Raw genomic sequence first — 17481 nt, 5'->3', positions numbered from 1 at the left:
GTTTTTCGTATCAAGTAGACGACCTGTCATGAGCAAAATAAGCTGCAAATGAGATGGCAATTTATGAAAGTACAGTGTAGCAGTCCTGTCACCTCGTAAAAAGGGGTTTTCTGTGTCATACTTCTTCAAAATAGGTTCAGTATTATAAGTTGCCATTGTGTCACATGGAGTAGCTTTACAGTGTCTGGGAAGAGCTGTTGAAGAGGTAGTGTGCTCAAGCTGCTGTTAGTGGGGAGGAATGAGTGGAGAGAGAGGCAGGGAATAAGTAGATCTATGCATTCTAGAGCAAGGGTGTCAAACATATGGCCCGTGGGCCAAAACTGGCCGGCCAGAGGGTCCGATCTGGCCTGTGGGACAACTTTGCAAAGTGTAAAAATGACAGAGAAGACATTACCTGCAAGATGTAAATTTGTAAAGCTGTAAATTCAAATAATTTCTAGACCTACTATATCGTTCAGTTCCAGATACCTGTGACTAAATGATTTGTGCATTTGTAGATAAACTATGATCTTTAAGTTGTAATGTGTAAATGATAAACTGAGGCATAATATTGTTGAAATTGAACTTATTTTTCTTAAGAAATTTCAGGTTGTTCATAACGTTTTGTAGAAAGATAATTCATTAAATGTGAACATTTTCAGAATTGTACTTTTTTGCGCTAAAACAAAGGGGGGAAACTGGATTTGTGATTGTTTTTAGGTGATTATGCTATGATTTTACTGGTCTGGCTCATTTGAGATCAAATTGGGCTGTATGTGGTCCTCGAACTAAAATGAGTTTGACACCCCTGTTCTAGAGGAAGCAATGATGTAGAGTTACATGCAAGTTATTTAAGGCAGGAGTGAATTATTTTAGAGGAAAAAAAACTTTAAAATGTGTAGCTCTGATTCACAGTAATGAGTTTTAAGGGTTTAAATCAATGACAGAAGGAGGGCCTTATGTTACTGTTATGACAAACTTGCTGCATAGAAGCAGATTCCAACTACTGCATGAGCAACTCAGTCCTCAAGGACACACTAACATGTAATTACATCGCCAGAATAATACTGATTTACTTACTCCTCTGATTTACATCCAGAGGAGACAGACAACTGTATCACTTAAAAGGGGTCACTGTGAATATTACTGAGAAATGGTTTATTCAGTGAGCAACAGGTCACATACGCCATTAAAAAATTGGCAGTATGAACCCATTAAAATCTGCTTGAATGCATTGTGTTTAGTGCTATTAATTGGATCAGGGAACTACATAAATTACACATTTTTTTCCATTCTCTTTACAATGACAGACTCGGCTTAAAAAAATAACATGAAACCGCTGAGAGCACCAAGTTATGATGTGGAGGGGGTTGGGGGGGAGGCTTGATGGACGTTTAACTAGGTAATGTCACGATTCATGATTAACAGCTGCTCTTTAAATGCAAACCAACGCAGGCTTCACCCCCCTGCAACCGTTCAAACACTGGCGGCACCTGATTGGACGAATGCTTGCAAACGTGGATGGCTAGTGAGATGCCTCATTCCTTGAAATGCATCACATTACTACCAGAATGCATTGCATGGCTACTTACATTAACAATGAATGGGAAGTGTACCTAGAAGCAACACATCCAAGTATAAGTATATTAGCAGCACTGCGGGGCTGAACTCACATGCTACATGTTAGCATCAGCATGCTAACATGCTCACAGTGACAATGATGCTGATGTTTTGCAGCTTTTATTAGTTTAGCATGTTAGCATACTGACATTTGCTAACTGGCCCTGGACAGTCACAGCAGATGAGAGAAACATTAGTTTTTTTGGTATCTGGTTGTGCAATTTTGGACAAATTCCAATTTACAATTCATCATGAGGGTCACCAGCTTCATCCCTCTAAGACAAGGACTCTCTCTAGTTTCATGGAAATTTATTCATCTCTCATAACTGTGTGCCAAATTTAAATGAAAGCTGCTAGATAGATATCAAAGTCTCTAAGATATTCCGAGCAATAACTGGGACCCAAAAAATAAGCTTTTGAGGTAACTAATACTGAAAGAAGTGAAGAAAATGTTTTACTGTGCTACCATAAGAACTATATATCTCCTTTATGCTGCATAAATTGCACCCATTACCTGGAGGACAAAAATTAAGTGATATATTTAACATGCCATTTCAGGCACATTCCATTCTACCCACTTATAACCTCTGAATCATAATTACATCTAGATTTGGTTGTAAGCTCTATTACATTTGCTCAATTATTAATTTCCTCTGACTGCTGTGGTGCATTTTGCACAGTAGCTGCAAGAAAGAACAAATTCCCCGCAGCTTCATAATATTTAGGCAGTAAGTCAGTTTTTTTTCCTATGCAAAGCTTATAACTGTAAACAACTGCTTTATAATTTATGGTTTGGCTTTTAAATATTTGAAAATATTGAGGCGAAAACAATGCCTATAGCAGAGATTACTAATCGCTCCAGCAGGCTTTTGTGTCCTCTCCGTGGAGCTCTCGTCCAATGAGAAATTGATTACACATCAGTCACAGCCAAAAGAAAAACCACCTGGACTGAGCAGGGGATGCGATGGGAAAAAAGAGGGCTTGTGTTTTTTTTTTTTTTTTATTCCTTCTTTTGGCTCCTGTTGATCTGCTATTGATTGCCTGACATTGGTCAAATATCCCACTCTGCATTTGGAATAGATGCTTATTGGGTGCAAGGGAGGTGGGAGGGGGGTGGTCTGACAGGATGAGGCACATGAAAAAGGCTGATTAGAACTGTCACTCACCGGGGCGTCATTGATCTGAATGCCTTTTTCTGTGATTGGGATGAAACAGATGCTGTGATTGTTAACACGGGCTCACCTGCGATGTTTTTTGCCTTCTTAATGTTTGCCAAGTCAGGAAAATGCAGTTTTAAGACGGTTTTGTGTGCTTGTATTGCATGGGGAATTGTCGAAAAAAAAAAGCTTGTACATGTTTCCCTACCTGCAGTGAGGCTTTGTTCGTCCCAAAATTGAACGTTCCACTTCTGGAGGAACATGTACTTGGAGCGGAGGACGTGTGTTTGATTTGTTTATTTTGGTTTTACAATCCACACATGTTGGCCCCAAAACTCTCTGCAAGGGGGACTGCAGAGAGTTTCATGTGCAACAGTAGAGATCCAAGAACCATTCCCAGTCTCCTATGAAGTTACTTTTCAAAGTTAACAAGACGCAGAGAATGCTTGTCGAATCAATGCAGAGGCAATCGCTTATGAATATTATGCATATGCTGTCTGTGAGCATTTCGCACGTATTCCCTTGCCCTGAATGGAACAAAGGTGTAGGGTGTCAGGAGCTCTTACTTCACCACCGTCTGGCATTACAGAAGGGAGAAGAGCCTTGTTTCCAGAGACTAAGAATAATTGGTGTGTTTATACAATCAATGGTAGAGAGCAGTCCCCCTTCTCTGGGGAAATATGAGCGCTACAGCACTAGCACCTGCTCCTGCCTCCAAAGCAGACTCAAAGCGCTGTATGACTGGTTTCACATCATGTCCTTTGTTCTTTATGTTGCATTGACTGTGCGGCGTTAATAGACTACTGTATTTGCCAATAAATAATGTCATTGCCGTCTGCATGTTCTTCTTAGCAGCAGTCGTATGTTTTTGTATTTTGGTTGCCTGATTTACTGTATGTGCTTGGCATTAAGTATCTAGATGTGCAGTTAAAAAATGCAGCTACCTCGGGATGGTAATTGTTTTGCTGACATTGCTGGAGATACCCTCCTAATTACGGTGCTGCTTTTCATGTTTTACCTTGTACAATACTCCCAGATGGATTCACCAAACATCATTATTTTCTCTGTGACAGGATGAAAATGCAGATGGTACAGTAAATTCCCTCTTACTATGTACAGTTTTTTCTGACAAGAGATGTGTATTGTTGAACACATGCAATTTGGAATGGGAACATTACATGTCAAATCAAGCATGGGTTCCAACCCTATGCTGTTTTTTTTTTAAATTTTTTTTATCTAATCTAATTACAGCCACATTTGCAGAAAAAGGTGGCATGGAGGTGCACATAATGCTACTGAGAAATGCTGTATATCTCCATCATTTTGCTAAGGGGGACAGACATGTACTTTGTGTACAAGCTTCTGCCAGATTTGACACGATTCTGGGGGATTTGTGTCAAGTACAGCTACTCAAAGCTAGCAAAAACACAATGTAACAGTTTTTTTGGTTGTTTTTTTTTTTTTTTTTAACACATCCACTGCTCATAAAGTGTTAAAAACTGCCCAAGCAATATTGATTTGCTGATTTGACAGCTAACTTTACAGGGTATCTGTGAGGTTTTAAAGTTATGTGTATTTTAATGATTGGACAGTGAGTTGACAACATTGAGCGGGAGTCTGACAAATCTGTCTTGTGTTTACGTTATTGCTGGTAGGTAAATCAACTTTAGCTGTCAGTGTGTTTCTTGTTGTTGTCAGAATCTGAAGACTTCTGTACTTGAATCTGCACTTTTCCTGCCTTCATCTCAGTGAGCATCATAGTGAGTTACGTTAAATGCCAGTGACCTGGTGTCAGACCCACTCAGCAGACTTTTTGCTGCGATGCTAAAACATTGACGTCATGGTTTTGTCGAAGGCTAATCATTTCAACAATAAATACACTGCTCAGAATTATTTTTTAAAGCTTTCTAGTCTGCCTCTTAGCTGACCCCCTCATTATTTTCTCAGTCTTTCTCCATTTTGGAAACCATGCCAAACGCAGCGAAGCTATATTTAGTTACAACACAGCACAAAGATTTTCAGTAATCACATTTTTGGGTGCCTGTATGTGACAAAAGTCCCAATAAATCGTTGGAGCTTCAGTAGAAATCCACTTGACTTCTCTTGTAGGTTCAAGAACCTACAGAAGAAGTCAAGCTGGTTTCTACTGAAGCTCCTATGATTACCATGACCTGGATGACTGAGAATCTACACAGACATAAAACCCCAATGCAATGTGCCAAAGCAGTGTACCTTGTAGATAAAGTGCACATACATTTCAAATAGCAAAATGATAGGTGTACAACATTTCAAGTAGCCTTTTTGAACTCTGACGTTTGTTCTACCATTAGGAAATATTGGAAATTTGGCCAAGGGGCTGAGCTTTCATATCTGCTCAGGGAATCTTGAAGGCAAGCAGGTCATTTTCTCTTACTCCTATACAAACACACCACTTGCACATTTTCAAGTGGTGTGTTTGCAAGCCCACAGTCCATGTCCACAAAATACAGTCATTGTTTATGCTGAAAATAAAGAAAGAAACTACTTTAAATTTGCACACTGTGAGTGCATCGAATAATATACCCCTATTTTTAGTGCCTGTCACAGCAGGAATTGCACTCAATTAAATGAAATCCCATTAGTAACATGGCCACCAGGACCTTACATACATTACAACGGGTCTGATGGAAGTCATACAATATGGACAGCACCACACACATCCATCATCAGAGAAAGGTCACGTGAGTTCTCACCTTTGTAGAAGCATTCCTCGCTGTGCATGATGGTAATCCTGTGTCCTCGGAGACAGGACGCCCGGTGGAGCTCGCAGTGGTTCTGGTACAGCTTCCCATCTGAACCGCACACCGGTTTGTAGTGCGGTTTACAGTGATCCAAACACTTACACTCCCCTTGATCGATCTCATAGTTGACCACACAATGGCGTCCCAGGCCACAGTACTTGTGCTCACACGGACCTGGATAGCCATTGTGCCCCATAAAACCTGGAGAGAACACAAAGGAGAGAAACAGTGTTACACTTTTGTCAACTTCAGCCTTCGATTTATATGTGTTTCTCCTAAAACAGATGGAAAGCCGGGATTTAAGCTCCTGTTTCAAGCTGGATCTAATTTAGGCTTTTTCATTTCCTTTGGCCTCCAGGGAATCCTCATTGATACTGGAGGGTGTTTTTCTCAGCTCGCCAAGTGTCAGTCAGATCCGTAAATTATGCAAGTCAAGTTCACCACAAAGCTTTCACAGTAGGAGTGAGCGAAGAAATCCATTTTGTTTTATCATTTAATAACTGCATGCACAAAGTGAAGACCGCAAAGAAGTCACATAAAAGCAGAGTGTATACATATTTTAATCAAAATGCTTTACATTAAGAGGAAAATATGCTTTTTATGCAGGCATATATAACTATAATATCTCATGTGAAGATCAAAGGTTGGCTGAATTCAGGCTAAATCCCCCTCCAGCCCGTAAATCATCGCATATTTATCCCATCTCTGGCTCATCTCATTCAGTTAGTGGTGAACATAAGTGCGCTATTTAACCTTCTGACACTGAGTCAGAAGAGCACATCTTAGTGAAACATCAGAAAGTTTTAAAATTCTGTTACTGCTTTTTCAAATACTGCCTCGCCATATTTCCATTTTTCGATCTTTAGACAATGGATTTTGGTTTCATGCAATCAAAAGGTAATATATAAATTGAAGCTTCAACTAAAGATCGGTTTCGTTATTGATTGATCTGCCAAATATTTTCTCAATCAGTCAAGCAATCAAATCTCAATAAAACATCAAAGTGTAGAAAAATGCAAATTACAATATTCTGCTTGATAGATTTCTTAAATTAAGAATCACTTATGCAGAAATTGTAGAATTGTAGAACTCAGCTAATCTGAAAATAAACTATATATATCAGAAATTACATGTGTAGACATATCTACACATTCTGGAAAAGAAGTCCTGCAACATAAAAAAAAATTATTTTTTCAAATTTTCTTTCTTTCTTGTGTAAATGTTGGAGTGCAGTTTAAGAAAGTCTTCAGTTCATAGCTGAACTCAGTGCTGGCAGCTAATCTACCTCAACTAGCTACTGCTTTACTTTAAAGAGTTATTACATAAAAAGAATCCAAACACCTAGAAAATGTTCGTAGCTGTTTACATATCCATCGGTACCCTCCACCTCGCTGTAAGCGTGACTTCATGTGAATTAGCACTTCACAGTGATTGACTAGATGAGAAGTGGCGGGTTTTGATTTGCATTTGTCAAGACTTTTACAAACAAAGTGACCCTTAAAATGCCGAAGAATACAATGTCCCTGAGAATTCATTTAATTCAAGTGTTGAGGAGCTGAGGGTTTGAAATAAACAGAAAAGCAAAATCAAACATGTGGAAATCGTCCTTGAGCAAGACTCTTTTTTCTGTGTGGCTGTAGGCGTGCCGTTCTGCAGCAAACACTGTAGTCTGACCATTACATAAAGGAGGGGGAAAAAAGCAGAAAAGGAAGTAATAAAAGAGTCAAACATTGTAGCTCGGATGTTGATTAAGCTGCAGTTGAGAGAAGAAATGTGTAAAAAAAAAAAAAAAATCATAAACCTGCAGGATGTGTGAGGATGACTTCATTTACAAAAGGTTTTACGAGAGCAAGATTTTCTTTTGAGCAATAATTAGTGTGATCTTCTCTGAGGATGGGATTCTGTTGTGGTCTGCCTTTTCAACCTGCATAAACACTAACAAGTCTTGACAAGCCACAGATCAGTCCGTACAGTAACCCATGAACCACATCAAATATATTGGCTTTCTAATAGCAGCATGCTCACTCTTAGATTGCTCTTTGGAATGGTCCTCGAGGAGTGGAGGGGTATGTTGAGCACAGAAAAAAGAAAAAAAAATGGTTTAATCATCAGGGCAAATGCCTCTCAAGGCTGCGCAGTAAGATTATGAATGTAAGAGGAGACTGGCAGTAACTACAGAGACAATGATTATAGCTTTGTCCACCACTTACTCCATTTGTGAAAAGGTCACTGTATTCCTGAGTGTTGGTGTACGGTCATTGTAAAATCTGCCAAAGTAACAAGATTACAATAAAAATCTGTCTCAGCATTCCTTTTTGCTCACATGACAAGTACAGCATTTTACATTCAGAGCAGCAGCCGGTGTTGATGAAAGAAAACTGTGGCATCAGACTCTGCAGCACCACAGGAAACAGCCTCATGAAAGAGTATCATGAATTCCTTTTTAATGAACACAATATAAATCAAATAACTTCTCCCATGCATATTAAGCAAGTGGCCTTTGTTTCATCACTAGGAAAGAACAATGCATTGGAGACATGCACAGACACTGGTTTGTGCTCCCGATACAGACGTTATCATCACAGATCATCCCATTCACGGCCCAGTCGGAAGTTCTCCACCTTCTAGTAGTAGTACTATCATTTATTCCATTCACTGATAAACAAAGTAGCAGACGTGTGAGTAAGAGCATGAAAGATGTCCAGTGGAATCGGCATCGAACGGCACACAAAATGGAGCTTTATCACGTGGTAAACGTAGCAACAGGGTGTATTATAGCAAAAACTATCATACTTTTCTATACAAAGTTGTTCTGGTGCCTCATCTTAACCAATCACCAACTGAAAATGCAAGTAAACAAAATGAGATGGAAGTGAAGAAGCCTTCCTTTTACCTCGCATGTGCAAAATTGCAGCTCTACTGCTGTTAAATGAGGTAAAAATGCGCCTACTGACCCGACCAGACGGTGGAGGAGGTTCTTAGTGGCCCGTATGAATGGGAATGATCAGCAGTGGTAGCAGACATTTACTGGGCTGATAACATCTAAAACAGGTGCATTTGTGCAGACCAGGATTTTAGAAATTTGACTGAACTTAGCTCGAACTCTTTATACCAGAAAACATGTTGTGTGTCTGCAAATTACATCGCCATTTTCTGCCAGTTTTTAAACCGCAGCTTCCTTAGGGAGGTTGTAAAGTGCAGATATATATTTTTTATGTTTCAAGTAGAACTAGGATGATAACTCGATTAATAGTTCAGCAGAAAATTAACAGGCAAATACTTTGATAATGATTTAAGGCATTTTTAAAAATGTCACTTTCTACTTTCAAATGTGAAGATTTAGTGTTTGTCTTGGTGTTGTGTCATGGTTAAATTGAGCTTCTGTTGCTGTCTCTGCTTTGGCTTGTTCCATTTATGAGTTGAGATATATATATATATATATATATATATATATATATATATATATATATATATATATATATATATATATATACATATATATATATATATATATATATATATATACATATATATATATATATATATATATATATATATATATATATATATATATATATATACATATATATATATATATATATATATATATATATATATATATATATATATACTCTGTGTTTTTTAATTACTGGTATAAACATTTCTCACTAAAATAAATAAGAAAATGCATTACTTTGACTTTAATACATCTACACTATAAAATATGTATTTTTAAATATCTAAAAAAATATATAGATCTGTCAGCAACAAAAAAATATGTTAAAGATTGTAGAATAATGTTCAAAAACTGGAAAATGACAGCAAATAAACATGTTTTTAGCTAATTTAAAGACAGTAAAACTGTGATTTCATAGTCACATGTAAAAAAACTAATTTCCAATTGGAAAAATACAATTTTTGATGAAGACATGCCTGTTTTTTTTAACTATTCTTATTGTTTTCTCCCAGTAACATATAAATTATTACTATTTTCTGTGATTTTACACATTAATATCTGTTATTTAACCACAAAAGAGGAAGTTTTGTGAAGTAACAGTAAATTATTCCAAAAAATTTAGTTCAGAACAGTTAAAAGATGCTTCTTTTTTTACAGTGCACCTCTGTCTGTAATGTAAAGCTCACCAGTAATAGCCTACGAACACTGAAGGATAAATGTTGAAACACTTCTTTTAATAGAACACATGTAAAACATGAGGAACAAAGACATTTCAGTAAAGTGTCATGTTTTTATGTTCTAAATTTTGTTGCCATGTTTTTCTTTTTACTGCAGATGGAGTACTTGATTACCAATATGTGGAAACATAGAGCCGCCTAGATTACTGTTTCATAAAGAAAAATAAAATGTAATATATCTGCCTAGGGTCATATGCTAATATAAAGTACTGATAATGAAAATCTACAAGTGGTCAACATCAGTGCATCCTTGTTTTCCTCCCTAATGTCTACTCCTTGAACTTAACACTGTGTGCTTAGGTGACTCAGAGCACTCGATTAGAGCTAACTGACACCTTCACTGACTCCACTGACATAATGTAAGCAAACATATTAACCATAGCAGAGCAGTTTCAGTGCGATCATAATGGATCACTGAGTTGCACTGTCTATACTGTAAACAAGAATGCCCGACTGAACTGTAAAACTGTCATAGAAAATAGAAAGATATCTTCATTAAGGTGTGGGCAGGCTGGCAAGCAGGAACTTTACTCACACTTCACGCAGTCTCTTTCACTACTAAATATTGACTAAAGAGTGGCGGTTTACTACGTTAATTACAATCCATGATGCATTTAACTTTGAGCTGGATGGCCTCCTAATCTATAAATTCACGCAGAGCAAGATGAACATCCAGCGTTCACAGACAGCATAAGCAGACATTTATAGTAAAGCATTAAAGAAATGCTGTTGCTTCTTTGATCAGACACATTACACATTGTGTAGTTAGCATCAGTGTCTGTCTTCCATCCCATTATTAAGCAATTCTTACGTTTGAAGTGTTTCTAGAGACCCTTTTATCCTGTTGCCAGCTAAAAGCCTCATAATTGCAGGGTTTTGTTTTTCGAGTGAAAGTATTTCAACACCATGGGACATGCTGCATAATTTCAAACCTTCCTGGGCACCAGTGGAAAACCAGGTAATAAAACCCGCAATTTCACTTTTGAGAAATATTTAACTCTGTATAAAATGTGTTCATAAATATCTTAACCGAGTTTCAGCAGTCGGAGTAAACAAACCGACTTAAAGTGTTAAGCCTCATTCACATCCCGAACATCTCACCACACATAGTCCAACATCATCCTCTGGACGTCACAGAGGATTTAGATGAGATACACTGTGACCTGATTGGAGCCAGTCAATTTGCTAGTTTATTAATTCCCGGCGGTGCCCCGGCATAATGATTATTCAGTGAATTTGTGTCCCACAGCCAGGCATCCTCTGCCACCAGCAGGGTCAGCGAAGGGCGCAGTCATTTGTTATCAGTATGCACATCCAACTGTCTGATCATCAGCTGACATCAGAGACAAATGGGGAGTCGTGCACAGCTCTTCACTTATTGATGACCCACTGTATTACTTTTCAAAGCATGGGCAGAAATCTATAACGCCTGGTGTTCAATGTGACTCTCTCTGAGCTGCGACTGCACTTGTAAACACCTACAAAGAGCACAGATTATGGTCAATAAAATACTTCAGCACTGCAGATGCTGTTACGTTTCAGTTACATTAGTTAGTTTTGATGTTTTCAGTGATCATAGAAAACAGACTGAGATACAATAAGGTTGCAAAACTTGTAACTTATGTAAGTTTTTTTTTTTGAATGGGGATAGAGCCATAACTGCAATTTCAGTGATCATTGACATAAAAACTGCATGTTTGTTGACATTGCCCCAAAGTAAATTTAAAGAAACAGTATTTCCCACAGGGGATACTTCTGCTATAAATTTAAAGCATTTTATGGAGTTTAACAGAGTTGCATTTATGTCAGTGCAACAACACGACACATGACAATAGAAAGTATTAGCAGATTTTCAGTTTCTTTGACTTATTTATCTGTGATGGACCATTCTCTATGAAAAATGAACTGAATTGAAACTTAGAATTTTAATATTTCATAAAAATTACATCGTTCTACGTGTCTCATTTTAAAATGTGCCAAAAATTAGATTTTACAGATTAAGATCCAGAAAACTTTATTTGTCCCCAGGGGCCAATTAAAAAGGCATGTAGAGCAGCCAGTGCAACAATGACGTAAGAGACTGAGTAGAAAAAAAAAGAAATTAAACATTAAAATGAAACAAATAGCAATATATATATATATATATATATATATATATATATATATATATATATATATATATGATGAGATAAGATTTTCCCTGTTTTGGTAAAATACAGGTAATATTTATTAAAACCCCAGAAATAAAGTATTAATTCACACATTAAATAGAATCAGAGTCAGAAGTGAGTTCGCACACACAAGGAATTTGACGTGGTAATTAATATTCCTTTACAAAGGAATATTTATTTTTATTTATTTACTTTATTTACTTTTTTACAGTGCACACATACATTTATGTGCTTTTGTAATAAACAACAAAACATTCAGCTAAATCAATAGATTCACATGATTTGCCATTTTAAATTATTGTCGTCATAGCCTTACTTTGGAAATAATTCCATTTAAAACCAATACAGGAGATAAGATATGCAGTTAATAACATACTCTCCCTGAAAGCAAACTTGTATTTTATTTTCACTCACTGAATACCAGTGCTTTTATTCTTGCTTGTCAAACAACCGTCACTGTGGCATGTTTTGATAAACCTTAAAGGTCTCAGTAAATGAATAATAAATAAAGTGTAATGAATTTTTAATTGCTAATGTTCAGAGTAGTCAGGAATAAGCATAGTGGCAAATATTAATGGATATTTACAGACTTTATGGGCTCAAATACAATAATTCACTGCATGTTTACAATTGAGTAGACAAACTCATTACAATATGCAATAATTAAGGTCTGCGTATGTGGTGGAATAGTTGCATTAGAACATGCCAGAGCCACTAATTTGGGTCATTTATGGCCAATATTATTCTCTGGGAGTTCTGGCTACTTTTCTCCCACTGGTTAGGTCATCTGTGTCCTAAAGTTCTGCATTTTGAAAACAGTGAAAACTCAGTGAGGACAGTGACTTTAGATGCCGTGGAAAATGGCTTTGGGTGCAAAGACAATAAGTCGGAATTATCTCATTAAAAGCATAAAGAAAATATGCCCTATACACGTAAAATGTTGACCTTTCCGTCAGGGCGTGTACGAAACACCAAGGTCCTGACAGATGTGACTCCAGTGTGCGTTATTTGAAGGGCATCATCCCAGCTCGTCATGCATGCATAATGAGCTGAGTACTGTGCAAAGGGATAACAGACATACTTGGACATGGCCAACATAATCAGATTGTCTTTGCAGATGGATCAGAGCCGCACTATCACAGCAAAAAACCGGCTTTAAAAAAAGGAGAGAGAAAAATAAACATTGTAAAGGAAATCTACATCAGAAATGTATAACAAACTGCTCCCTTTGCAAAGCCGTCCGAGCTGCTTCCTCATCTCAGGCGGAATCTAAATGCTCACATCCACTTAAGCAACATGCCTCAGTGTTTTGAAACAGATTTACTCTTGGACATGCACCTCCATATTGCGTTTTCCATTTCTGCCGTGGCCTTTTTCCTTTCATCCTAAACTATGAGAGTTGGTCCGGTACCTATCTGATGTTTTCCATTACATCAGCTTAGAGTCCTGAGGGAGAGAGCAGATTGTTGTAAACAACAGTCAGAGGCTCTGAGCTCCCTCAGTGCACCACGTTAAGTCAGCCCACAAGGTCCATGAATGAGAACAAGGGGATGCAAATCAGAGTAAACCACGACGAGACTGATGTTAAAACTTTACATGGCACATAAACTATGTCACTTTCGCTCAAACCGGCTGACATTTTGCTCGATTAAGTTCTTTGAAAGTCTCAGCAGACATTGAGCAGGCATATAAGACTGTGTGGAGAGCTGCAGATGCTGGAAGACAAGCATTTACTGTAGCAGTTAAGTGTATTTTTAGTCAACCTGTTGTCATACAAAAAAAAAGGGTTTAATGTATTCATGGTTAAAGGTCTGACGTCATTCAGTCGGCCATCACTCAAGATTTTCCACCCACAATAAGTGAATTAAACTGTGACCATTAGTGGCAAGTCAGGAACAGGAACCTCCTCAATGTCACCAATTTGTTGACAATGAACTGTCTGTGACATATTCATGGAGAAAGAAATGAAAAACATTATTTTCAGCCACCTTGAGCCATAGGCAAAATCTTGCAGATTTCATTTTAGACCTGTTTTTAGGGGATAAGTAGTGGATTATTTCTGCCTACGGACACCTCAACAAACCTTTAACTATTTGCACAGCATATGTGCCCCCAAAAAACACAGCAGATTCTATAATTTGAAGTTAGCAATTTGAGTTGGGCCCAAACAAGTGCTCTATAATGAGGAATATTTAGCTTGAAGCTGTTTTTCTGGGAGTTTATTCCAACATGTTTAAACCTCAGCTCTGGTGTCTAATGGAAAGTTTGTACAGCTTAACTTTCTTCCGTGTATAAAAGTGTAAGTGTGCATAATTTTCATCTTTTCACGGTAAACTGTCACTGTCCTGTGTGTTGAAATATGGAGATATATGCAGCAACTTTACTGGGAGTATACTTGGCAAAGATCAAGACCCTCATTTGCGTAAGAAATGCTGTCTGGTGGCGAGAGTTGTTGGAAAAGCATCCAGTTATAGTGTTGTTATCTCCAACTTTACCTATGTCTAGTCAAACACCCGTTCCTTTCTGCCCCCAAGGTGCAGATCTGCTGAAAGGCCTGCATCCACCAGCACGGTTACACAGGTGTTGTGTTATCACCTGCTGAAATGCACTTCTTTTCCACCAACGTATGCTAATTGCAGCACCGCGACAACAGTTTTACTCCTGGTGGCATAAACAACTCTTGAACATTTTATGAGAATCTATTTGAGGCATAAGAGCTTTTCCAACCCTTTGGAGCACAGTAACACACTATGTTTAAAACATTGATGGCTTTCTTTCCACCTCAATGAGTCTATTCCATAGTGCTTCCACTAAAATGCAAAGAACAAGTCCTTTAAAAAAGCCGTGATGTTGCTTCTTATTCTTCCATTTTTAGGCAATCATGGCTCATCCTGTGACTGCAGCTACTCAGTTCGGACCATTAAAGGGCTGCAATTATTGCTGTTTGTTCCCATACGTACGGCCCATTAGGAATCTCCTCTACCTTCAAGTAGGTGTATTTTAACCCAAAGCATAATGCTCAGTAGTTTTGGTGCCTAAACTTAACCAACCACTGACTGCAAATGCAATTAAAATGAAGGTAAAATTCAAAACAAGATTTAAGTGATTAGAGTGTTCACCATCCACTCCAACCTCCAAATGTTTTATTTTGTTTGTCAATGTAGATGCAGAGTTGTGTCCCCACTAATAAATGTGGTGATAACATGGCTACTGGGTGTAATAGAAGGTGGAGGTGGTCCGGTCAGCCCATATGTATCGATAGGGTCAGCAATGATAATGGCCATTTAAGGGGTTGAAAGCCACAGAAATGATCAAAATATGAAATTAGATTTCATACTGTTTTATGGTTAGAATGTACATTTTAATTTAATCATTTGCTGTTTTTGTTGTGCTTACTGATATCAATCTAGTCTATCTCTTAGTGAACAGAGGATGAGTCCTTGGCATCATTAATAAAGTGGAAATCCTGTTCTATTTTAATGAAAGCTGAGGTCTGCAACTCGCTGATCGTAAACCATGACAGCCGCTGTGTCTCTAACCACTTTATATAAAGATATAATATTCATGGTCAAGAGGAGGCGTTTTAGACATTTAACTCTTATATGAGACGACTGAGCAGTGAAATGCAATTTTCTCTTTAACAGTCAAAGTAGCCAGAATAAAAAGTGTAAGGGTCAAAGCCGCTACATGCTGACAGAGGAAGCAGTAAGAAATACGCCTGCATGCCTTCTGAAACTTGTTAGATAAAGAAATACAGCAAGACAGGAACATTTTCAGGGCACGTATAGCAGACAGGTATGAGGTAGGGGCTGTTTACTACTGAACATCCATCTTGTAGCTCTCTGCAAACACATCTGACAGCCCATGAATAGACGGCGGTTGGTGTCTGCGAAATCTAACAGAACAGCCCAATCAAGTCACATCCAATTTATTGATAAAATGTTGTCTGACACATTCATCACAAACCACTTTGCAGTACAAAGGGTACAGTGTAAATACAAATTAACAGTGTATAAATAAACTGCATGTTAAAGCTTTTTTGGCTGGTCACTGGTTCAGAAGGATAGCAAGAGTTGTCCTGCACAGTGGCTAATAAAACTATCCCCCTAACAATGGAATGGTTAATGCTTTACAACTTTGAATCACAGTGAATTAATCAGCCAACTTTGGCACGGATCTACAGCGAAAAAGAGACTCTTTAATGTGTGGAAGCATCCCTTTAAAAATGAAAACATCAAATCCTTTTTTCCCCACAAGGTTTTCAATGTATTCAGAAGATAAGGTTTGTTCTTTCTGGAAACATGTTTGTTCTATTTCAGAAATTACATCCGTTTTAATTGTGATTTCTGATGCTCTCTGATGTTGTTTTTCTATTCATACTAATTGCACATGTCACTGAAACATGGTGACAGATTTGTGGAGATTACTGTACACAACAAAGACTTCTTTTGTTGTCCACATAAGAATCTCTCAATCTCTCCCTGACTGAATTGTCTTCACATTGAGCTAAAAAAAAGGCTACAGCATAAATTACTATGACAAGAGCAAATCATGACACTATAGAATGTGGCCATTTAATATAGATGAAGCCACAAACAAAATGACATTGCGCTGAGCACAGGCATGTGTTATGCATGTGTACGATATGTACAGATACCAAATCACATGACCTAAATATGTAGCGGGCAGCAGGAATTGATGGGACTCAGAAACACCCCAACAATTTAATCAATTGTGCCTCGTATCATTTCCGACGACCTTATAAGTCCCGATAAGGTTTTAAGATTGATAAGGTCGATTTGTAGTAGGATAACCATCATGTGATCATCAGCAGTCAGCTGACAAAGTGTTTACATGTTGTCATAGTTACAGTGACACCGTGCCGCTATCTCGCAATGATACAGAAATCTATAACAAATCCGTGGATCCAGACTATAAGCCGCATCACTGCCAGAATCTAGTGACTTGGGTTTTTGCAGAAAAGCATATTCAGCCTTTTCTAGTAAAACTGTTTTAGCAGGGGGTACCTAGATAGCTGAACTGGTTGAGCGGGCAACCCATAAATGGCTAGATTCCCCAATGCAGTGGCCTCGGTTCAATTCCAGCTTGTTCTTCTCCCCTACTTTTCCTGTCTGCCTTTCAAAAATGGCCAACAAAAATATTTTAGAAGATGGAATTTCCATGTTGAACTTTTACAGTAACCATGTTAAAGTTATTATTGTCATAGTATTGAGGACTGGACTTTAAATCTAAGGTCTACCAAATATTAGCGGATAATGCAATTTTGGCTTTTGATTAAGTAATGCTGTTCATCCATTTTCACAGTTTGTACTTTCTAGCCTTTATGCTTTAGAAGACATAAGGGCACAGAGAAATCAATCTACACTGAAAATCTATCTTTGCAATCTGCACCTGCTCTTACTGTGTTACTATCCTCCTAACTTTCCCCTTTTAGGCTGCACAATAGACTGTTACACAGATGGTGAAGTCGACGCTCATGTGCAATTTTCCCATTTACTCCATTTTTGCAAATGCCTCCATAGACATTATGTAACTTACTGTGTAATGGATGTGATGTAA

At 37.8% G+C, this 17481-nt stretch overlaps 1 protein-coding gene across 2 annotated transcripts in view; it reads right to left on the bottom strand.

The window, feature by feature from the left end:
* The window catches only part of fstl5 (follistatin-like 5), a 183542-nt gene that overhangs the window by 114383 nt on the left and 51678 nt on the right, over positions 1-17481 (bottom strand). For both annotated transcript variants that reach the window (XM_035947209.2, XM_023269221.3), the window contains one exon: positions 5489-5737. In XM_035947209.2, coding sequence (XP_035803102.2) covers positions 5489-5737 — 249 coding nt within the window. The remainder of the gene's footprint in view (positions 1-5488; positions 5738-17481) is intronic.

The sequence above is a fragment of the Amphiprion ocellaris genome, chromosome 13 (assembly GCF_022539595.1).
Source record: "Amphiprion ocellaris isolate individual 3 ecotype Okinawa chromosome 13, ASM2253959v1, whole genome shotgun sequence".
NCBI lineage: Eukaryota > Metazoa > Chordata > Actinopteri > Pomacentridae > Amphiprion > Amphiprion ocellaris.
Note: the sequence above shows the minus strand (reverse complement) of the source record. Positions and strands in the feature narration are given on the sequence as shown.